Source organism: Ptychodera flava, chromosome 17, assembly GCF_041260155.1.
Source record: "Ptychodera flava strain L36383 chromosome 17, AS_Pfla_20210202, whole genome shotgun sequence".
NCBI lineage: Eukaryota > Metazoa > Hemichordata > Enteropneusta > Ptychoderidae > Ptychodera > Ptychodera flava.
The window spans coordinates 5,785,948-5,811,033 of record NC_091944.1 but is presented as its reverse complement, the minus strand read 5'-3'; the positions used below and the strand labels follow the sequence as shown (position 1 = coordinate 5,811,033).

Sequence of the window (25,086 nt, the reverse complement as noted above, 5' to 3'; positions counted from 1 at the left end):
ATTCCGGAGTAGAACCATTGAACTGTGAACTGGGACATTTCTGCTATGCCGATAAATCGTAGTCGTGGGGATTTCCGATGAAGTTGTAAATCGTATCAGAACTGAGGAAAGAATGGTACGCTTCAGACCATTTTTTTACGCAGTACGTGGTAATTAAAATGGAAGAAGAAGGTGTATTTAGATAGTGAGCGCGCCTCAAAATTGAAAAATTACACTTCACAAAGATTTCCGTAAGGAAATTTTAAAACATTTGCTCTCGAAATCAATTGTAAAATTGGGAGTCACCTTGCAAAATGTTAAGGTACTGCATAAACAAATTACCCAATATTTCTCAACACGTGAAATTCAAATTAGGTGACATCCCTGTGTAATAAACTCTATAAGGAAAATTTAAATCTTCGGGTTTTACCAAAGTAAGTTGGTGAAAACACGCATTACTCCATGAGATTTAAAGTGAACCTCCTCAAGTGGTAGACCAAAAGGATTTTGTAAAACTATGAGTCCAAATACCTGTTCCGGGAACGCATTCCACCTTAAATGATGTATTTACTTTATACACTATTATGCTCTGTGACAGAACGCATCTCTATCAATTCACAAAGTGCAATTGTGTACCCAAGTAACAGAATTCATTCTTATTAAACCAGTGATTTGCGTAATAGTAGGACTTGGAAATGAACCTAATTTTAACTGTAAATACGCCTTTCTGCCTCTGACGTGTACTCGACACATCAAGGGCGACAAAAATTTCTCAACGACGCCTTTTCAAAAAGTTGACAAAATTACTTAATAAATAATGGATAGTAATAACTATTCGTTCACCCCAATTTGAATTCTCTGCTAAATACATCCTACTGACATCCAGTTATAGAGTGGGTCATATCTTGAAGACCAGAAAAGGTCACCAAAAGTCATTCAGTTTAAATTTATTGGTCTTTTATTTTAGTGTCGTGTCGATCTGCACTATGGAACGTGCGATAATGTTGTGCAAAGAGTGGACAAGAACGCGCAAATAAAACATTGATCTGCCATAAATTCAATTTTGGGTTGTGAAAAAATGTCATAAATATGTCGCTCGTTCGGTAGAGCCACTAACTGCCACCTACGTGAGTAAAGATTTGCAAGATGGTCACCTTTAGTTATAAAAAATAAGCAAAATTAACGATCAATGGGTAGTAGCTATGGTCAGTGATGATGATTGTTGGTAAAGTTTACTCTCTTAAGAAAATAGATGAATCGACATAGCTGAAAATCAGTTGATGCCTTAAAAATGTGAAGTTCTGTAAACTTTTTTTTTACTTCGACGGAGCTACGGTGTCTCTTTATGGGCTTTCGCTAACTTCCCTCCTCGACTAAGAGTTTGTGACAAAGTTCATTTCTTGCAATATCGCATCTCGGGCAACAGCGGAAACAAAGGATGGCTGGTATCGAGAATTCTCGGATTGCGGTAAGCGACAAAATACGACTGACGGAAGCGGACGAAGTTGCCGTTCAAGCCGGGCAGCGCAACCAGGTGAGCGTGTGTGTACATGTTAAATTTGACAAGTTTTTAGTAATTCTATAATTTGAATGTACCCCAATGTCGCTAGTTCCTACGATTCTGGCAATCTATAGACAAGGAAGTGGTTCGAGTTTTTCAGGCGAAGAGGAAAGAACGCGATTTTTGGAGAATCGTTTGGTCTTTCTGACAAAACAGATGGTGTGCAATTGTTAGGTATGGCAATGTTACCGAGGAACAAATAAGTCACGTCAGTTCCCAATGTTCAGATATGAAAGGTAAATCTGGATTTGTTCGGACAACGATTAGCGAATATCAGGGTATGCAATCTGTATTACCCAAATTATAAGCGGTATTTGGAGTGTGTATATAGTAATTAATTTCAGACTACGTTTAGTTTCAGTCATGGATATTGTCTGTTCGGGTACAGTGAAAAGCTTGTAAAATACAATCGCATGCATGTCCATTTCCCTACGATTGCACAATCTTGAAAGTGCAACGCCGAGTTACTTCGTATAGGATATATGTATCCGGGTTGTAAATCTTATGTGAATGCCTGCATTGTAGCCGCTAGTTCCTATAATTGTCAAAAATTTAATAATCGGATAACTAATGCTCAAGATCAGTAATGCGACACTCAATGACATTTCTATACACTCCAATGTACGTACATGATGACATACTGATGTCACATGAAAATGGCGCACAATAAGACGAACTTAGCCATCCGTTGTGCTTTTCTATGCCGCAGAGTGAGTTGACAAAATCAACCAAACATAAAATAGTATTGGTCGTGTGATGCCAGGAAAGATATATGGGTTCAATAAAAAGGCGGTTGCAACCGGTCAAAATTCAAAATTTGTCAAAAAAACATCGACATTTGAAACTCTTTCGTCGCCTTCTTCATGGTGGCAGTTGTAGAAATTGTAAAAAAAAACCTGGAAAATGTAAAGAAGAATGTCGCTAAAATGGTTTTATAAGGAGGATGATTGAAGAAGAAAATAACATATAGACTGTAAGAGTTCATGGCTGAAAGTCTCAATTTGAAAGTTCATCAAGAGTTAAAATAATACATTCATTGGATATTAGTAGAAAGAAACCACTCAGCCGCGTCTGTAAAGCGACCGTTATTACTAGGTTGGGTTAAAATTAACAATTGTGGGAAAATTGTAAGAGGTAGCAAAGTGTAAATGACAGACTAGAGTCGATTGTAGTTTGAATGGATTAAACAATACCATCGATGAACGAAGCGCGGTACACTGCAGAAAGACAAAATCGGCGTATTGAAATCAATCCCGTTTTGGTCGCGTTTTTGATACAGGTAATCTTAACGATGTTTTCTTTGGCGTTTCAAAAATGACACGATATCACATTTTCTGGCGTATTTTTCTGTGCGAGACAAAAGAATCAGGAGAGGTAGGCATGGAAAGTCCTTCACAGTACTTCTTACAAATATTTGACGTTTACCGTAGAAACGGGTAACTGGCTAAGCTTGAGGTATTACCGTTAAAATTCTGGAGATTTGATCCAGACATAGGGTTGCAATGGAGTCGGCAGTATGTAGAAGTGTTTTATTACATTCCACCGTATCCACTTCATACATCCGGGTGAATTACGATTTGTGATCGCTGAAGTCATTGGTCACGCTATATTATGCCATGTCGGTCAACCGATAGTTGCACTCAGATGACCTCAAACTGCCGTAACTATATAAATTTTTACCAGAGATTCTGCTCCGATGAGTAGGCATTGATCATAATAAGATATCTCCGTCCTGAGCTATACCGACCATGTAAACCAATAGCACTGTTATCAACTTACACTTTAGCTGAGCAACGCTAAATCCTGAATGTTCAAATGACACGTTCAAAATGTCCCAATCATTGCCGATCATTCGCCAGATTGTATTATTTGCTTTGCTGTTTTGTAATGTTTTAGCAAGACAATTATGTTTCATGTTGTAAAGCACATAGAAGAAAGCTTAAATGAAGTTTTTTTTAAATATTCTAAAGAAAGACTACGTACTGCGGTAGAGACGGGCAGCGAAACAAAAAATATTCGACAAATTCAGCTTGTGTTTGAGATAATCACTTCTATTCGATGGATAATAATCTATCCGATTCAAAGTAACGTGAACCGTGTGAGAAAATCATTTTCCCTTTAGCTACCACGGTCTGGAGTTGTTTGGTTGCTGTATGGCGACATCTCCGACCGGTTCTAAGACAGCAACGCCCGGATGTAACCCACCGGACACTTACCCTAAGCCTTGTCAATAGCCCCAGTAGAGCTATGTCTGGGTGGGTGATCATCCTACATATACCATCTTTGATCGGCATTTATTCTGTTTATAACACCATTTGCCACGGACTCTAACAGTTTTCCCTCTAGCTGGTTACTCCCGAGGTGTGTGCTGACTCAGTAACAACCGCAGGCCGTCAATACAGACTGAGAATCGTGTCTGCATGGTTCTTACAGGAGATCGTGACACACTTTAACGGATATAAATTCAGCGGAGTACAGTAACTTGCACTGATGTAAATTATATACAAGAACACACACATGAAGAGCAATAGGTGAACTACGTCAGAGCATGTGCCCCTTCGAGTCGACCTGTAATAAAGACAAAATCCGTGCCAATCGGTGTCACAAAAGCCAAGCAATAAACGGCAATTTTAAACCCTACCGCTGCACGACTCACACATATTGATCAGAGCGTTGACCCATACGTTGAGTGTACCGAGAACCCTAAGATACAAAAAATACCAACGTAATTGACTGTCTCAGATTGTTTCAGAAGTTCAAATACATCCAAAATTCAGCTGTAATAGGGCAAAAGTCACTAGACGTTTTCATTACACGACATTCATAATGTCAGGAAAGTGAGACAAAGAAACAGGAAATGCTATAATTAATTAGGCACACCTTACTCACTGATATTAGAACGGTTGCCCCCTTGGTATTAACTATCGTGCAATTTGAACTAGGAGAGGTAGGGATAAGAATGGGTGTTAATAAATACCAGCAGGTATAGATGGCCGAAAACCTACCCACTTTACCAACGTAAATATTTCAGCAATAACTCCCCCCCCCCCCCTGAGCGACGGGCATACAATGAGTCGATCAGTTCACTACATGTATGCACGAGAGCGTGTGCATATATGGATGGAGCGAACTGGGCAAAATCTAGTGGCGTAGCCGTTACTGAAGTAGTTTATAGCGATAATATCGTACAATGTAAGTTGAAATTCTGGCGCGAAATGTCAAAAATTGTTTTTTTTCTCTAGCTGAGAGCTCGCGCTTGTCCAGCTATGCAATATCGCGAATATAAGGGACTGGACACAAATTACAGGGGGGGGGGGGGTTTTGGGGTGGGCCGGTGTTTTTTGGGGGTGGGTCGCCATTTTTCGCGCAAGCATTTTTGAAGGGTCATAAAATTTTGTGCAAGCCTATGGGGGAGGGTCACCTTTTTTATGCATCAAAGCTGAAATTGCATGTGCACGTATTAAAGAATATGGAATACTGAAAAAAGAAAACATATCTCCTGGCACTTTCATTTTCTGTCATTTCCATTTTCAGCGTGCCCTTCGGGCGCAAGTTTAAGGGTATAATAAGCAATGTATTGATGATCCAAGCAGCCACATTGATTTAAGTTGTCATGATTTCTACTTATCCAACTCCTCTATTGTACATATAAACTGTCCCCTATAATGACGCTTTCAATAACAATTTGGGAGATCACTTATTTGATATCATTCTCCCATTGACAATACATTGGGTATAGGTCGGTGTCAAATGTTCATGAAGCTGTATGTACATTTTTCATTTTTTGAGGACATTGACAGAATACAAACTATTCAGAATAGTGCAAAATGTCATCAATAACAACTGGAAGCTTCAGGTCGAACAACTTTTGAATAACAATTTAGGATCAGATAACCTATGAGTTATTTGTAGTTTCCTCCAAGCCTACAATGTATAGTGAATCAACATTTCGGTGAAATTCCAAAATCAAGTTTCTTGCACAACCATGGACTTGAAACCACTGTAGTCTAATCATGAACATTAATATTTATAATTAGGTGTACATAAATGCACAGATTTACCTAGTTTTGTATTGGAAAAAAAATTCATAGTTTCATCATAGGTTGCCATGCATAATGAATGGACATTTCAGTGAAATTCCAAAAACAATTTCTTGCACAACCATTGACTTGAAACCACTGTAGTCTAGTCATGAACATTAATACTAATAATTAGGTGTACGTAAATGCACAGATTTAACTAGTTTTGTATTGGAAAAAAAATATTCATAGTTTCATCATAGGCTGCCATGCATAGTGAATGGACATTTCAGTGAAATTCCAAAATCAAATTTCTTGCACAACCATTGACTTGAAACCACTGTAGTCTAATCATGAACATTAATACTTATAATTAGGTGTACATAAATGCACAGATTTACTTAGTTTTGTATTAAAAAAAATATTCATAGTTTCATCATAGGCTGCCATGCATAGTGAATGGACATTTCAATGAAATTCCAAAATCAAATTTCTTGCACAACCATTGACTTGAAACCACTGTAGTCTAGTCATGAACATTAATACTAATAATTAGGTGTACATAAATGCACAGATTTACCTAGTTTTGTATTGGGAAAAAAATATTCATAGTTTCATCATAGGCTGCCATGCATAGTGAATGGACATTCAGTGAAATTCCAAAATCAAGTTTCTTGCACAACCATTGACTTGAAACCACTGTAGTCTAATCATGAACATTAATATTTATAATTAGGTGTACATAAATGCACAGATTTACTTAGTTTTGTATTTAAAAAAAAATATTCATAGTTTCATCATAGGCTGCCATGCATAGTGAATGGACATTTTAGTGAAATTCCAAAAACAAATTTCTTGCACAACCATTGACTTGAAACCACTGTAGTCTAGTCATGAACATTAATACTAATAATTAGGTGTACATAAATGCACAGATTTACCTAGTTTTGCATTGGGAAAAAAATATTCATAGTTTCATCATAGGCTGCCATGCATAGTGAGTCAACATTATCGATGAAATCTAAAAATTACATTTTTTGTACATGCATGCACTTTTTATCTGCCACTTCAAGCAAAGTACATTTACATGAATTATCACACACATATGATTTGATATTTTTTTGACAAAGCGTTATATCGGCTGCATTTTGCCTTCCTTTTGGGAGGGGACTTCAAAAGTATAGCAAGTCAGAAGGAGGTCTTGAACGCATTGCGGGTTTGTTGGGGGGCGGGGGTTATTGAGTAACAGGGGAGGGTCACTTATTTTCATGCACGGATAAGGGGGAGGGTCACTAATTTTTGTGCATGAACTTTTGAAGGGTCATTATTTTTACGCAGCGGTGTTTCGAAAAACACCGACCCACCCCCCTGTAATTTATGTCCAGTCCCTAACACGGTTATTTTACGTGTCGTCGAACGTGTTTGCGCCATCAATATACTATGATATAATAGTTAATGAGTGACACCAATAAAATATATCTAGTATCATTTCTTTATAATTTCTTTTTACTTTTTGTAAGCTATAATAAAACAAGCTCGATTGACATCACTGTGAGAACTTTTTTGAAATATTTTCACTGGAACTCATTGGAAAAAGAAAAAGAATAGTTGATTGGTTTTGGTTTGAATATTTTAGTAGCAAATTTACCAGGCATTATTTTCTGTTGTGTACGTAGGAACTGTGTGAGCAAGACAATGGACTTGATGTAACTCGGCCAGATGATGTTCGTCCAGTCATTTCACCTCTTACAGGACGAACGTCCATTCGAACGCAGCCAGACTTTTCCGCGGTGCAAAGTCAGAGGCAAATGATTCTACTTGGCAGACCGAACCAACAAGGGACTGGTCGACTGGTTATTGTTAACTCGGCGCCACGGGGACCCACTGTACTCATGGCTGTGCGGGTAAACCAGGTCAAAAAGAATCGTCTAAAACAGCTTATGTGTGGGACGGTTAGAAGAAGATACGTAACGCGACTGATCTGTTCTGTACTAATTTGTGCCCCACTGATACTCGGTGGTGCATTTCTAGCTGCGACTTTAAGTGAGTACATTTGACTTGTTCAAGATATCATGCACATCTCACCTTTTGTCATTTTATCTCTTTATCCTCTTATAACCAGATAAATTATATATCACTTCTCTTGCTTCATAAGCTGGGACCGTTCAAGGTGCCACCATTTTTTTTCTATTTGTAAAATACTGTTTCTCATTCCACTCCAAAATGATTTAAAAATTCCTGGTGTTCGTCTCCTCAGTCAATACAGCCTGTATGTGTGCACTGTAAGGTGACTGTGAACATCTGAATCGTAGTCCTGACAAAGTATATCGTCGAAGATGTATTTTTGTCAATCTTGAGGTTGCATTCTCCACGCTCGAAAATAAAGTGACGGAAAAGAAACATGTGATTTGTTCTGTCTGTCTGTCTGTCTGTCTGTCTGTCTGTCTCTATTGTCTGTCTGCCTATAGTCTGTCTGCCTGTTTGTCTGTCTGTCTGTCTGTCTACTATCTATATCTATTGTCTGTCTGTCTGTCTGTCTGTCTATCTATCTATCTATCTATCTATCTATCTATCTATCTATCTATCTATCTATCTATCTATCTATCTATCTATCTATCCTTCTATCTATCTATCTACACACACGTAGACGGATATGTAGAGAGAAACTGTGAAATGTTCCCAATCGTCAATTGATACGTCTTTATTGTTTGTGTGAAGGCGATGGATCTGACAATAACGGCGATTATAACTACTATGATGAACCTGGTGACAAGAGTTCTGAAGAGGACTACTATCCGTGGATTGATCCTGAGACAACAACCAAATGGCGGGCTGTCACTCCTGATGATGGTTGGTCTGGTCGGACAGATGGCATCATCGTAAACAAGGGAGCGTTCGAAGCTACCGTGAAAATGAGACTGAATCCAGAGTATGAAGACAAGTTTGAGGATCCAAACTCTCCGGAATTCCAGTATCTTGCTTCGACCCTCGAGAGAGAGGTGAGCCCCTCCCCGACCACTTATATCCCCTATACTACTTTGTACAAAATATGTTTCAATTACTTCGCAATATTCATCAACTAAGGTCACATAATTGTTATCTATTGTCGTCATTACTGTCTTAATGTACTCTACATTTATGGTAGTTTCCTCCTCGAAATCGAAAGACAAACTTTCGCTCAAAATTTCCTCAATGAAACTTTCAACCATATTCGTACAAAATCAAGAATAAAAGTTCACGGGTCATGGTGCAAAGTTTAGTGCTAGAGAAACAAATTACCTTACATTTACCAATATTTTAAGTTCAAAATGGGCACATCCTAGTTTTAGCTCCATGGAGAAAACTAAATATTTGATTTTCGAAAAAGAAAGCCAGTTATCATTGCTCACGCCATGGACTTCGAAATGAGTTCTCACAAGTTGTAGGCCAAAAGAATATTGTAAAAGTTTGAGAGTCTGAATATCTGTCCCCGAGGCTCACTCAACCGTAACTTCTCCTTCCACCTACAGCTAGACATCGGATTGCTGATGGATGACACTGTTTATTACATGTACAAGATGTACAATTTTAGTCAGGTTCTGAAATTCTCGTAAGTACATGTATTACTGATACAACATTTTTCAAAACCGCAAGTGTTGCTGTTTAAAAGAGGACGATTACCTGTATGCCAAAAAATATCAGTGCGGTCAATGTAAAAAGATGAAAAGCGTTGCGAATAGGAAAGAACTTTTCCATTCTCCCAAAAAATATGGAGGGGTGCGACTGATACTGGATTATGATCCAACTCAAAAGATAAATACGCTGTAATTTTTCATGAATTTTTTACTATTTTGTTTTTATTTATTAACTACAATTTCTTGTTTACTCCCCAAAGCATGTTGAAGAACCTGCCAAATAGCTTTTCAAACAACGTCTATTGTAAAATCTGTTATTGTTCTAGTCCGGACCAGAATTCACTTGTCAACAACAACAACAAGTTGAGGCAGGTTGCACAGGTGCAGGGCGAGTAAACAAGCCGAATACTGTATATCATGACATGCTTTGGGGAAATGTGATTCACATAAAACAAAAATAGTAATACATGCCATCAAACGTTATAGCTACTGACCTTTCAAAAACAAAAATCTAGGCTGAAAATCCGTCTCTAAAATATCTATGAACTCCCCAGTGGGACTCTTAACAGACCAAAGTTTTAAAGATGACACTTCCTTTTGCAATTATTATTTTCGATTGATCCATGAAATGGCTCAATATTTTAGTCACGTTGTGAATATGTATTACTGACACCAAATCTTTACTTTACATTTCTTTTACAATAAAAATCATTAACTCTGATATCGATGATGCTAGTTATCCTCAATTGTTGCTTCACCTAATCGCTTAAACAACGTTCAGGATTTTTACTTTGATGAGGGCCAATGAAATACCGCTACTTACCGAAAGAAACATTCACTTTCACGATTTTAGAAAGTCTACCGAGAGGTTGACATTTAGGATCTTCACGAGTTCGGCAACATCTTACTACATTGTCGAAAGCGCCCTCACGAGCTTTATCGATGAGGCAGCGGACTACGGATTTACATTCCAAGCAGCTGAAAGCTGGACGTTATCGGTGTCTGAGGGTAAGCTGATCGTGTTCCCACAGTAGCTAAACTGAACAGTATTAACTTTTGACCATTGTTATATTTTTGTGGTTCAAATCGAGTCGCCATTTTACCCCAACTTGCTGGTGACAAGGCAGACATTCCTCGCCTTGGTTGGTGTTTTATTAGACTTAGTCCAAGCCTTTGATTTAAATTAATTTTGTAAGAGTGCTTGCCTGTTTCTCTGAATCCGATGTAGTAGATTATCGAGATGAGCTGGAGGTATCGCAGGACTCATACCTGACTTCAGCTAAAACTCACACCAATCGCCTCTACCTCACACATGCGCACAGATGCCACACATTCACACAACTCTGTGCATATGGGGTACGATTATATATAGCAGTTAACCCGGTCACATATTTTCACGTGAAAAGTAAACTAATATGTCAAAACTTACGATATCACTCATTCATTTCAAAAACCTTGTCGACTTAAACCAAGTCCAGTGTTTTGTGCACGATCGTTAAGAATACAGGAAGCATCAGAGTTCTGTGAAAATTGACTTCAATTTTCTACACGGATTCGTCAGCTGGCGGTCTACAGAGGCGGTATGCATTATACGCTCAAACCAAATCTCGTAAACACACTAACACTCTAAGAATACGAAACAAATGTATATACCAAACAACTGCTTTATTGGTATTAACTCATTGCCATCGTCTTTCAAATTCCGATATATTATAAGCATTCCGTTTTCAGCAAAACTTAGGCCTATTACGTATGACTTTAATATACAAAATACCAAAATGGGACTTTGGCAGTCTACGTTATGCAGTTTAGTGAAGTCAAACACACAAATTTACGTCGAGTCTGAAGGTAACAGAGCGATTTTCTAACATATAACTGACTCACACATCCCAGGTAATAATTAGGTTCTCTATTTCTTCAATGTAGATACCAATGCACCATTCCCTGACAATCGTGCTGGTCACGTGATACCAAAGCCACCTGCCTATGACAGTGAAGGTATGTGATGTATCTGCAATCATTGCTAAATGACTCACGTCGATCATTATCGTCATCTACACAGCAACACAAAGGCATCATCGCCTTGATACTTCTCTTCCTCGTCATCGCAGTCGTCGAAACGTTTAAGAATACAAAGTTCACTGTGGGATCAGAGACATTACACATTATAGAATGATCAATAGATGGAAAGACAACTTTTTTCGATGGTTTTATGTTTAAATCACGCTCAGCCTTCTATGAGAAAGTTCCCTGTAGAATGACCTTAAAGACAAAAGTTAGGATCAATCAACACATCGTCAATTTGATTAGACTCAGTTTAAAACTTGTTGACTGTGTTTAGTCTTGTTTTCTGAGCAAAAAGTTAAAACATTTGTCCTCTATTTTATTTTTCATTTTATTTGATACACAGATCAACGGGCAAACCCAATAACAGATCTGCAAAACAAAAAAGTCACACCATCACAAGACAAATGTACAAGACAACCATAAAAGTAACACGTTACATTAAATTGAAAAAAAACATACACAAATCAAAAAAGAGAACTGTTAAAATGACTGGATAAAATAGTTTTAAAACTACACAGCGTAGAAAAAATATCTATATTACATTTAAAAGAGATATCATTAAAAACAGACATGCATCTGGGCACTGTCGAGAATTTTCTGCAATTAACAGAACACAAGTCTGGTTTAAAAGGGGGTTTCTTGCGTAAATTTCTACTGGGGCATAAAAGCAGATTTGATTTAGAATATCTGGAGCATCATAATGTGAATGAATTATTTTGTACAAAAAGCACATGTCAAGGGTTAGTCTTCTATTGTGTAACTTAGGAATGTTCAGAATTCTGCAATAAAATGGGTAGCTGGATTTACTGCAGTGAACATTGAGTTTGCGACAAATGTATTTCACAAATTTAATTTGTACTCTCTCGATTTTTTCTGACCGGCCCTTCTGGTGGGGTGACCACACAACAGAGCCATACTCTAGAATAGATCTTACATAAACAAAATACAGAGAAATAATTGCTGAAATGTCATTAAATGGCTGGCAGAGACGCTTAATAAAACCAAGAGCGGTTTAAAATCTAGCGGGGGTGCTGTAAGAAATATGTATGTGAGAAGTATTAATAACGCTGTAGTGCGTATTACATTACACAGAGTGTATCCCTGGAGAATTCGTCTGTAAATCGCAGCGTTGCATCAACGACTCCTCGCTGTGTGATGGATTCAGTCAATGTAGAGACAAATCAGACGAGGATTGGAGGCGTTGCTACGGTAACCAACAGTTTCCACGTTATCCTTTGTAATGATTCGAGAACGCTCACTGACATTTTGTCAGATCGTTTGACAACTGAAAGCAGATTAGATGACTGTGACATGAAGTGAAACTTACCACTAGAATCCTGTTGATTTTCACGATAGGAGAAAAGTTAGAATGTCGCATGGCAATGGTCTCACCTAAAAGTACCTTTACTTCTGTTCGTGTATTTTGGTGTTTTATTTAAGTTATCATTAATTAATTAATTTTACTTTGGGTTTCATTCATTTATTTTCAACACTCATTCGCGTGAATATAACTGTGTGTGTCTGTTTGTTTACTTTTGTCTCTTAGCATGCCAAGCATTACTGGACGGCAAATTAGCAAGATCTCTGCCATACAAATCTGCTTACTTTCCCAATAGTCTCGTCTCTAGTAGACAATCGGCCGAGGAATGGTTTGAATCTTTGGATCTCTACTTGACTTGCCATCCACACGCACGATTCTACGCCGGTACGCTGCTTGCCCCGCACTGCCCGGGCGCCGACGGGTACACACCTAAGTCCTGTCGGCAGTTGTGTTATTCCGTTATGCTAGCCTGTCTCGGTGTGATCCGAGAACTGGGAACGTTCGGCGTGACGTTTGACTGCACTTCCTTGGACAACGGCCCTGGCTGTCTGGCTCCATCCACAGGTAATAATTTGTGCTACTTTGTGCTAAGTTAAAGTTGTATTTCCAGGGAATATCTTACGCTTTGATAACTCAAACCAAGCTGAAGAGTTGACATCTGTCTGTCTGTCTGTCTGTCTGTCTGTCTGTCTGTCTGTCTGTCTGTCTGTCTGTCTGTCTGTCTGTCTGTCTCTCTCTCTCTCTCTCCTCTCTCTCTCTCTCTCTCTCTCTCTCTCTCTCTCTCTCTCTCTCTCTCTCTCTCTCTCTCTCTCTCTCTCTCTCTCTCTCTCTCTCTCTCTCTCTCTCTCAGGTTGCCATGAAATGGACTTTCAATGTACCAATGGAGAATGTATCCACATTTCCAAGAGATGTAATTCTAAACATGACTGCAGCGATGGTTCCGACGAATATCACTGTAAGTAATCGAAATATTAACCACTTATAAAACAATTTTTTCAAACACAATGCAGCTTCAATACATCAAAATGAACCAGTCACGTCGTAATAATCGCCTGGATTTAGTAGCAGTGTTGTCTTCCTGCTTCAGGGATATATTTAACATTTCACCACTTTTGATATTGTTTAGTTTAGGCAGGAAAACGCCAGTTTCGTGATCAAGGCGATTGAAACTATATAACAGCTCGATGGTCAATTTATAAACTTGAATCGGCATTTTTGTGTTTTTGTGAACTGAACAGGTACATTTGGGGAATACGTATGCCAAGAACATCAGTTTCTCTGCCAGATAGACGGTAAATGCATTCCAGACGGATGGAAATGTGACGGACATTCAGATTGTCGAGATAAATCCGACGAGCTCCAGCCGGAGTGTTTAGACAGAGGTAAGTTGCCATTAGAAACGTTGAACAGAGAGAAGATAATCATTTTTACAAGAGTTATTTTGCCTCAAACTACAAGAATTTAATATCCTCCTTCTATCATCTATGATGCATGACTGAATAGGCTGCAGTTTACACTTCGGTATAAATACGTGAATTAAGTACAAATTTCGTAGCGCTATGGTGGCGCTGTTTGTTAGCGTCAGACGAAACAAAATCTGTCATTAGTTTTCTACAAAAATACAGACTATTCATTTCTACATGAACCCATCAAGGGGATATAATTTGGACGCAAAGACCATATGATTTTTATTGACTTGTGTGTTAGTTCTCTAGTGCGGTACGTAACAAATGTGGCTGTGAAGGTGACGTTTTAGCGGCTTATGAATTGATATTGTAGGGCAGTACAAAAAACATCGTTATATCTGTATATATCTCTGTCTTTCTCAGAAAGAAAATGCGCTCAATATCAATTTCAATGTAACAACGGTAAATGCGTGAGCTCGTGGGCCAAGTGTGACCTCAAAAACGACTGCGGCGATTACTCTGACGAGACAATCTCTCTGTGCGGACACGACCATTGTTCAGACCAGGAGAGTTGGACATGTTCGTCGACTACAACGTGCGTCCCGTTTTCCAAACTCTGCGACGGTACCGACGACTGTCCCGACTCCTCTGACGAAATGTACTGCAGTAAGTGATATTTGCCGTATCAATAGCAAACGATCGATCTGTAAGTTTGAACCTTGGGAACTTGGTGACAGTGTCCCGCCATATTACCGGTTGATAGGGATCGAAGTAATTAAATTAGAAATGGAAGATACATGTATATTATTCTAGATAGAATGCGGACCTGAATCTAAATGTACTTTTCTCGTTGTAAGTCATACACAAAAAAGTTCACGTATATTCCAGCTTCGACTTTGTTTGTTCAGCTGGATATCGACAATACTTTGAATTCATCACGTAGCGGATTTTTGAGTATCTCATAGACCCTTGGCAAGAATGTATTTTTCTTGAGATTTTATAATTATATACAGAAATAATCGCTATGTCGGTAAGCGCATTTCAGGAATGTTCACCATGCACGGTGCATATTGCAAACTACGCTGACTTGTGCTCGTTCCAACACTGGAACTTTGAAATTAAATCAAACTTCAAACATGAAAGGCGTCATTTGAGCTTTTAGCTGTCACAAATCAACGCTGCCGCCACAAGTTTGCATTAAAAGCTGATGTTGTCACAGTGATGGTGTTACTGGTGTCGGTATACAATCAGGCTTAAAGCTAACTTCCCGAGTTTACTGTTTGTCACAAGAATGATTGAATACACAGCTTTTCGGTGAAAAGTATCATCATCTAACAGTGGTTGTGTTCATTCCAACACTGGAAATTTGAAAGTAAATGAAGCTTCAAACATGAATGGAGTGATTTGAGCTTTGAAACGCCTTAAACATTATGCATAGTCCTACACTTTCCTATTCCAAAGATTAGGTTTCATGTATAAGTATTCCGTTTTCAAATTGATTATTGTTTGTTTGTCTGTTTGTTTGAAATTTTACGATGGCACGACTTATGAGATATTCTCTGACAAGATTTGCATATGCGTCTCTGTTAATGCAGCCAGACTGAAGAGCGACGAAGCATGGTTGGAGGTGAAGTACGATGGTTCGTGGTATACTGTATGTATCCAGGGATGGACTGACGCTCACAGCCGAGTAGTTTGCGAAGAACTTGGTTATAGGTGCGGTTCAATCGAATAATATTTCAGATTTTTGTCAGAGATGACCATTTTCAGCAGGTGGTCACTATATAAATTAATCACTTACTTTCACGCAGAGTGCCAGTCATCACATAAATTTCTGTTATCTATTGGTTTGTATTTAGCCTATCGCCATAGCTGACCACAAACCTAGTACCCTTTTATGCATATTGTCGATTTTTCTTTCTATTCATTGTGCTCTGTACGCACCCAGTAGCATTCTGTTTGTTAATCTACCACATACCTGCCTATCGACGAACGACATACTTGCTTGCCTACCGACTACAAGCCTGTCTATCTGTCAACCTATAGTCTGTTTACTAAGCTGTAGACTGGTTCCCCTGCCAGACCCTCTGTTTTTTTCTGTCTAATCCATGTCTGTCTATTTCTAGTGTTGAATATAAAGATTTTGACTGCCCTATAAAGAAATAGCAATGTTTTCTTGACGAGCTGTCAAACCCCATAAAAGTTACAGAATGTCAAACTACCTTAGTCTGAAATCCCATCCCTGTTTATAATAATAATTTGATATCCAGCCAATTTACTCAGTGCAAATATCTGGTTTTCACGGACAGTTATGTCGTTAAAACTGGAGTGGCGGATATTGGATATTACAACGAAGTGGCGATGGTAAACAACGACACACTACCAGAGAGAGTTCACGCCATCCGGGACCTGTTGACAATAAGGTGCGCCCTCAATTTAATACCTTAGATCACTGGAAAATAGAGAGTCTGTCCTGTATTTGTATGTGCTTAGATGAAAGATTTTAAAGCTCTTTATTATATCATTTACAAGGTCTATTGGCTAAGGTCTAAGTGAACACCACATCTCTAAATATCTCTAAATATCGTCAATAAATCCATAAATGTGTGTATTATCGAAAACTGAATATTATTTTAATGTCTGTTTCAACGATCGACTGCAGTGGTGTTCGGAGTATCATATGCAAAATCACAGAGTCACATGACCGCTAACTACACAGTAAACAGGTACAAAACCAAAGGTGGCCAACTAGCCGCAACATCACATCTTCAAATAACCTCGATTTTCTTCTTGGAGTGCATCTTAATCTGTTTCATTTTGATCCGATTTTCTTGACTGCTCTGACTTCAAACTCAACCTCGATAAGTAGTGCCGACCTGATAGATTTGATGTATGGTGTATCAGCTGGCCCGAATTGGATAAAAATCTAGCAGACAAAGATTCACTAGTGAAGAAAATCAAAGTCATTTGAATGCATGCTGTTGCAAGTTGTTTTGTTGTTTTTATTGGCAATTTTTGTTTAATATACGTGTTTTATATTATGAGCAATCCTGTGACCTTACATTTTACAGATTCCGAATACAATTTAGTGGGGAACATTGTTTTATTTATTTATCTATACAAAGCATTTCATAACGTAATCACTTTATTCGCATTTAATAATTTTACGAATTTGGAAAAAACGGAGTCGTGATTACATACGGTGCATAGATTATGGTGGTACGGTTGAATGAATAATGCCTCGTCGTGCGTATAACAATAATGGCCATTGTGAAAGTCGTTGAGTCGCAAGGGAAAAGCGATTCTGAAGAAAGACTATGAGATTAACTGAGACCATTTCAAAGAACATAGAAAAAATGTCACCCTTATGATTCTTATACGGCATTAACATTGTCTATTTCTAGTGATAATGGTCTCTGCCGCGACAATCAAGTTGTCACAGTCACATGCAGTGAGGGCGACATTCGTAAGTATATGGTGAACTCATCCCTAATAGACATATCTACATTTTACTACAAACTCAATCACACACGGACACGAATGGCAAGACAGACTGGCGGTCAGACTCAATGGGTAGTCGTGCGCACGCATTTCAGAAACCAATGTTACAAATGAAGACAATGTTTCTACAGTGAATTTAAAACCCTTTTTTTCTGTACATGAAAGTAACCTTACATAGACAAGCCAATGCAACACAAAGCAAACAGCTTGTATCTCAGCTGTCCCCACATGATTTTTAAAGAATTGAAGAAACATTCAATATGGTCCGTGTCTTGTTTGACGTTGACTAGACTTTATTTTACACGAATGGAAGCACTGCCTTGGTATTGTTAAATTGATGTGTTTTTTGTATTCTTTAAAATTAAGATATTTTTATACTGAGAGATTACGGATCTACCAGTCTTCCAGTTTGTCCGACTTGTGTAATCTTCTGTGTGATACGCTGAAACCTTGCATTGGAATTGCAATAAACTTGGAACTTACAAAAATATGACAAAAATTAAATTACTGAGATGGTGCTTTGTTGAGTACAAGAATTTTAAAACTAGTATTGTAAAACTTCTACTAAAGTTACCGAAAAATTGAACTAAAGCTCTCTCTCTCTCTCTCTCTCTCTCTCTCTCTCTCTCTCTCTCTCTCTCTCTCTCTCTCTCTCTCGCAAACACATTTCAGTTTGTGGTGTGCGGCCAGCTTTGCCACCTAGACCTAGTGCTAAGATAGTTGGTGGAGAACCGGCTGCACATGGATCGTGGCCGTGGATTGTTTCACTACAGAACAGGAGTAGCGACTACTTTCATTTCTGCGGTGCCACTTTGGTTGCAAGCCGATGGGTCATTACAGCCGCTCACTGCTTCTACGAATCAATGTAATGTACACGTCTTTGCATCAAAATACGTTGTTTCAAAACGATCGATTATCGATACCAATACGTCACAGTCGCTAATATAGCCGAAGATTAACACTTTCTTCCAGGGTGAATGGAACTTATGTAGCATATGTAGTTTTTAATCAGAGAAAGGTTCTTTTTCAGATGGTGATACATCGCCTAATATGCCGATATGTTAATCAGCGTATTGATGCTGCACACATTTTCTTGCTCGTGGCGAAGAAAATCACCGCTCTTAAGAGCTTGTTGTATTTCGCGTAGTTTTATAAAAGCAGAAACCACATTCTTAGGAAAACTTCAATGTGTCGATATTATCCAAAGTTGTGTGATGTACCACTTCCATTGATATTGGAAAAAATGATGTGTTATCGACCAAAGGCTTAATGCTAAAACCGTGAAAGATACCCTCTTGTTTTCCTTTGTGGTCAATTTTCGTTGCAAGTGCAACTTCACAACAAAAGTAAGAGTAAGGGACTGGTCAGTTCCTTCGGCCTGGGGGGGGGCGGTGGATTATTTTTTGCCGACGTCAAAAAGTGGCTGACCCCCCCCTATTCCAAATTTTGAAAACAGGGTGACCCCCCTATTCCAAATTTCGAAAACAGGGTGACCCCCCCCCCCGGCGCGCGAGATAGGTAAAACAAAAGGTGGACATAAATCATATATATATATATATATATATATATATATATATATATATATATATATATATATATATATATATATATATATATATATATTACATTTTGTTACATATATATTTATATTTTAAATAGTCATTCTATGTTTTAATGAAATTGTTAACATGTCAGTTGTAAGATAGGAATTTCAAAGTGTCAATCTTAAAGTTTGAATACAGTACATTTTGAATGAGCTGTATTTTGAATGAGCTGTGAATGTATTTCACACTTTCTATGCTTAAACCAGATGTCCTGAACTGTTGTACAAAGATGGATGTCAATCATTAATATCAAAGAGGAAAAAGCAGTGAATCAAAAACTTTGATGGGTGTTAAGACTTGCCAACCATCCAATTAAATCTCCTGAGGAGCCATAGAGAGCTTTTTTTAGCCAAATCTGATGTGTACAGTGTCTGAGAGGACCTTTTCTTGTAACATTGAAACCATAAAAACAAAGCTAATAATGACAAAAACTGCCTTTTTTAACTGTTTTGTTCATAAAAAAAGCATCTTTCTACAGAAAACCTGTGACACAAAGGAAAATAATTGCATCAATGAGAAGGAAAGATATCTTGTCATTTTTCTATCTCTAAAATAAGTCAGTGTATCAAATATATATTGTGAAATATTTGTGCATGTTGCTTTCTCATACTGAATTCTCATAGAGAGAACAGAAAAGTATCATGAATTTGTCATCCTTTTCATATGAAATGCAGATTTCATAGTGTACACTTTCACTTTGCAAACATCAAGATATCTCTGATTTATTAAAGTATGGCGCCCGAAGGGCGCGCCGAAAAATATGAAACATCCTGATATCTCTGATATATATGCCTTGTATATTAAAGTCATGCACCTGAAGGGCATGCTGAAAAATGTCTGATATATTAAAGTAATGGGCTTGAAGAGCACGCTGAAAAATATTGAACATACAGATATCTCTGATGTATGTATGCTTGATATGTTAAAGTTGGGCGTGCTGAAAAATATGACTGATTATTAAAGTTACGCGCCCGAAGGGCGCGCCGAAAAATACAACTGAATGATGAAATTTGTGGCTGACACTAGCATTTTAGGCAATGATGAGCCTGTGTCAAAATTCAAAAACACACTGACCCCCCCCCCATTGGGTATTTCAAAACATGGTGACCCCCTATCACCAAAGTCAAAAACAGGGTGACCCCCCCCCCATGAATCCACCGCCCCCCCCCAGGCTGAAGAAACTGACCAGTCCCTAATGGACGATAAACAGTCATTGCTTGGGGCATCCTGAGAGTAATACAATCATTGACGTTACCAATAATTTCTTACTAGGATTATCGACAATGATGATCTGTCCCAAATTGTCGCAGTACTTGGAATAAGAGACAAGACAAAAGATGCCGATGAGCCGTACAGACAACGCAAGAATATCAAAACGTTCTACATCCATCCCCAGTATGACCCGTACACCACTGAACATGACATCGCCATACTGGAGTTAGCGGAGCCAATCACGTACAGCGATTACGTGAGACCAGCATGCATCACGCCGCCGGATATGACATTTTCGCCTGGAACTATGTGTGAGATCGCAGGATGGGGAGTCACCCGTCAAGGAGGTTAGTAAAGCATTGCTTTGCCAGCAGGGAAAGGGACCTAGCTGTAAAGATGTATTGTCATTACAACTGAAAGTTGTTTGTTTTAACATCTTACATTCACCGTTCGCACCTATCAAAACTTTCCGCTTTTCAATTGGTGCATTTAACTTTCCTCACTTTTATGTTTTTTTCCTAATAGCAACGGAAACACCTGCCGATTTGCAGGAAGCGCAGTTACCAATTATATCCCATAGCCAGTGTGAGACCTTCACGTCCACAGTTCCATCCGCCAGCAAAATGCATGACGGGATGCTGTGCGCTGGATACAGCACAGGAGGCACCGATACATGTCAGGTATTGTGAATCAAATAACCCGGTCCAATACACTCTGTATAAAGTGTAAATCTTTGCTAATCTGCATGCCGGTCCTGTCTATTCTTGCCAGTCTTTAAGCGTATTCTACTTTCTGTGATCACCTGGTATCAAATCGTCAAAGAACTTCAAGTGTCACCACGTGATATATTGCATGAGGTGATGTTTACTCAATCTGCTCGTAATCGACCAATATCGGTATTCCACAGTTTTAATACTTGATTATCCGCAAACATCTGCACACAAGGGTTTGCTAGACACAGTGGACGGCTATGCCTGACCAAAATAGCTATTGTTGCCACAGTGTTGTGGAGCGCTTTGGTAAATTAAACTCCGCTCAGCCTACTGTTGTGGAGCGCTTTGGTAAATTAAACTCCGCTCAGCCTAGACAGCCAGTGATCATGGTGCTCGAATAAGGAATTATAGGAATAAAACGAAACTTTCCCGAGATACAGCAGTTATTACCCATAATATTTTTGTAAGGTGTCCAGCCCATGTTCCGATTTCCTGTACGGGTGGCCTGAAAATGGAAATATTGATATAATAACCAAGCTTTGTCTGTTATCAGTTGCATTCGACAATTCGATAATTCGACAATCTAACATCCTTGAACGGAGAATCTGCATTTAGGCGGGGAATAGCGACGCTTTATTGTAACAGCACAGGTCACGCTTTAACAGACTTAGCTACAATCAAGAAGCAATGCTTTGGCAATTATATTTACCATTTATAACCAATAATTTTTCTTTCTACGACACAGGGTGACAGTGGAGGACCGCTCGTTTGCCGTAATGCCGAGGATGGACGGTGGTTCCTGTACGGTGTGACAAGTTGGGGCATCGGCTGTGCCAGACAATTCATCCCCGGTATTTACACGAAAGTCAACATGTACAACGATTTCATCGACTCGGTCATCGGTGCAACAGAGTGAAGAGAAATTAATCCTGTAACACATAAAACCAATTTTGTTCCACATAAATAATCACTTTTCCTGCGCAAACAATATTATTCATTTCTGTTGATATGTACAATCGCATTGCCGAGCTAATCTGAAGTGTCTCTGAAGCTCTAAGCCAATTTGTTGGTCGAAAACTAATATGCTCATTGAATTATTTCCAAATAGCCAATCAGACAGCCTTAGTTTAAGTTGATGTAAATAATAACAATCTTCCGACATGATATAACCTTCCGAACCGCTGCACATTGCCAGGATCAGTATGCTGTCCCCGACAACATGAACCGTTGTGACAAGACCTAGGAATTCTGGGTGAACATCGAATACTTTTACAAATCAGCATAATCTTAGGGGATCAACTTGCCCAACAAGGCTCTCTACGCAAACTCATTTGTTTTATTACTAAAAGAATGGTTATCAAACCGTTTCAATCGGCCACGTAGTTAGGCAGCTATTTAGGTATTTGCTAAAACCTATGAAACCTATTAACTGTACTCATTGCAACTACAGCTATTTGAAAAAGTTTTCAGAATTTCGCCGTTTGAAGTTGATCTGAAAATCAGTCAATCAGCAAAATTTATGTTATGCCAAAATCGTAAAACTGTAAAGATGGCTTTGGTAGTTGTCAAAATTCTGATTAAAGGCCCAGTATCTTGTCTTTTGGCTAAATTTAAGCTTATCCTAGTCACGTAACACTTTTCAGGTATCCCATAACATCACCATGTACATCGATGTCAGTGGCTCCACTTACGAAATTCTGTCGCCTGTGCAACCACTGTATCTTTTATAATGTACTTGGGTGCAACATCACTTGTAGCAGATATCTACGGAAAAGAAGCGTGGGAAATTTTACACCTGGGCATATAATCGACCGTAAATTTTCAAAACAAACATGTGATAAGCTTATGGTTTTCTTTTAAGCATGCCTAAATTTGCGTCCTGGTAAACAGAAATTAAATAGTTTTATATTCCTAAACCCTAAACACTAAATATTAGCAATACACTAAGTCGCAACGTATGGACATTGGAAGTTAGACGTGAGCGTCCAGACGCTTATCGAATATTATTATTCTAATAATAGTAGGTCAGAGTATGCGAACGACACCTCGGTACTGTGAAAATGGCGGGAATTTTAAGGTAGAATGCGCCGCCGGGACAGATATTTGGACTGTCGAAGTTATGCAATATTTTGGGTCTACCACTTTTAGGGGTTGATTTTAAAGCTTATGAAATGATATGTTTTCACATAGACCCTCGAGAGTCTATGGTTTTCATCAGCTTACTTTTGTGAAGACCGAAAATGATATTTTCCCTCATAGAGTTACCAAGAGGATGACAGCCATTTTGACTTTCAAGTGTCGGTAAAGATTGGGTGGTTTGTGTGTCACTAGTAGCAAATTTTGCAGATAGACCACTGATTTTGTATTGTTGACCCCGAAAGGGAATTGTTTAAAGTTTTCTTACCGAAAGTGTGAGCAAAAGTTAAAGGCTTTCAATGTCAGGGCGCATACTACTTAAATGTAAAATACAATATGTAGTTTTTCCCCTTGAGAAATCCACACGACTATATTCGGGTACAAACAAAGTGATAGTGTGAACGTATAAGTAACCTAGGTTAGCAACTAAGATATCGATTTTTAAAAGACACCAGGAAATATTTACAAAATCGTGCCAGTGTTGTCATCTTACGTCGCCGTGCAATAACGATCAAGCAAAACATAAATATGCTGTGCCATTCAACGAGAATTTTGGAGAACATACTGATGGAATTAGTGTAACAAAAAAGGTTCGGCATGTGTCCAACATTGCGCTAATTGCTGAACCTTCTGTCAGTTTGATTTCAGAAAACGCAATTCATGAATAAGAATCTACAAATTTGTACGTCAAAGTAATTCTACCTGATAATGAACTGTTGGGTCTTTGGAAGTTGTCGACATCGAGCTCTGGCAGACCCTAGACCCTGGGGCGCCGGTGTCTATGGGCAGCCTAAATTGAATGAAGCCTGTATAGACTCATATGTGTTGTAGAAAACATTTTTAAGTTTTTAGCTTTGATGTTTAGATCTTACGTAATAATTCCGTGTCACACGTGCACATGGATACATACATATTTACACGTGCAAACAAACGACAATACACATAACGATAAGTGTGTCGTCTCTGTAAAACATTCCATGGAGAAAGCTTTGCAGTTAAAAGAGGATGATATTAAAACGTGGCAATGCTTCTACAACTTGTACGTAGAGATGAATTTTGTACAGACAGATCGAACTGAGTCACATGTTTGCATTTTTGGCAGCTCGCTGATTGCACCGTCATTCCAACTAACGCTCTTCAAGTTTTATTCCAGAAAATGTACTGCAAGGAAACTGCAAATGAAAATCCCTGAAATAAAATTAACATATTGCTGACATTCTCCGACTGCTATACTATTGTTTGATATTAATTGTAAGAATTAATCACCATAAATAGTAACATAAAACGTCTAATCACCTTACTTTACCGTATCTCATAAAGTTTTGTGTGTTCGTTTCATTACACTTTCATTCATTTGATGTCCATTGTTGATCGACAAACTGAAACATGCTCCGATAAGAAATTTAGATCAATGCGTGACATTCTGGTCGATATAATTGTGAAATAGCTTCTTCGTTGATGTCTACGAAACATGTAAAAAGTCTAAAATAAGGGATACAGAATAATAGTTTGAGTGGTGATTTGATAAGAATATTCATAAGAACTTTCGAAAAATGTCTATTCTTTCTAAAAAATCTAGTCACCATACAATGCAATAGTCAAGGTTACTTACACAATGATATCACACACGGATAAATGCCGTGATTAAATACAAGTCCTTATTTTATCCCCAGTTTTTCGTAAAACATTAATTTGAAAAGCGAGAAGAATAGAATATGCCCTGGGGACCTCTTTTCGGACACTCAAAGTTTCGAAATTTGAAAGAAGGCAAGTGTTTGTTGCCTGTATGGACTTATTGTTATCGTCAAGCCTGTGGAATAAAATGAAGCTGTCACCATCTTGATTTGAGTCGAAAAATCTCTATCCATTCAACGAGTTGACAGTGGGAATACGTCATTTGTTTCTCTAATGACAAACTTTGCATTTCTACGATGTGAAACTCTGACTTTTAGT

General features: G+C 38.4%; 1 protein-coding gene across 1 annotated transcript; it reads left to right on the top strand.

Annotated features, from left to right (window-relative positions):
* Positions 1 to 1,321: 1,321 nt before the first annotated feature.
* LOC139115239 (atrial natriuretic peptide-converting enzyme-like) lies at positions 1,322 to 24,349 on the top strand. Its single transcript, XM_070677214.1, has 18 exons — positions 1,322 to 1,513; positions 7,236 to 7,602; positions 8,278 to 8,558; positions 9,069 to 9,148; positions 10,027 to 10,181; positions 11,100 to 11,171; positions 12,333 to 12,449; positions 12,787 to 13,125; positions 13,412 to 13,516; positions 13,800 to 13,943; positions 14,391 to 14,633; positions 15,563 to 15,683; positions 16,277 to 16,390; positions 17,372 to 17,433; positions 18,141 to 18,333; positions 20,345 to 20,631; positions 20,810 to 20,964; positions 21,743 to 24,349. The coding sequence occupies exons 1-18, from the start codon at positions 1,418 to 1,420 to the stop codon at positions 21,911 to 21,913; spliced, it is 3,102 nt and encodes a 1,033-aa protein (XP_070533315.1). The 5' UTR covers positions 1,322 to 1,417; the 3' UTR covers positions 21,914 to 24,349.
* The last annotated feature ends 737 nt before the right edge of the window (positions 24,350 to 25,086 follow it).

Coding starts and splice junctions, on each gene's coding strand:
- LOC139115239 (XM_070677214.1), top strand. CDS start 1,418: ATGGCTGGTATCGAGAATTCTCGGATTGCGGTAAGCGACAAAATACGA. Junction 9,149..10,026: donor AGTCAGGTTCTGAAATTCTC/GTAAGTACATGT, acceptor TCACGATTTTAG/AAAGTCTACCGAGAGGTTGA. Junction 16,391..17,371: donor CGGGACCTGTTGACAATAAG/GTGCGCCCTCAA, acceptor GTCTATTTCTAG/TGATAATGGTCTCTGCCGCG.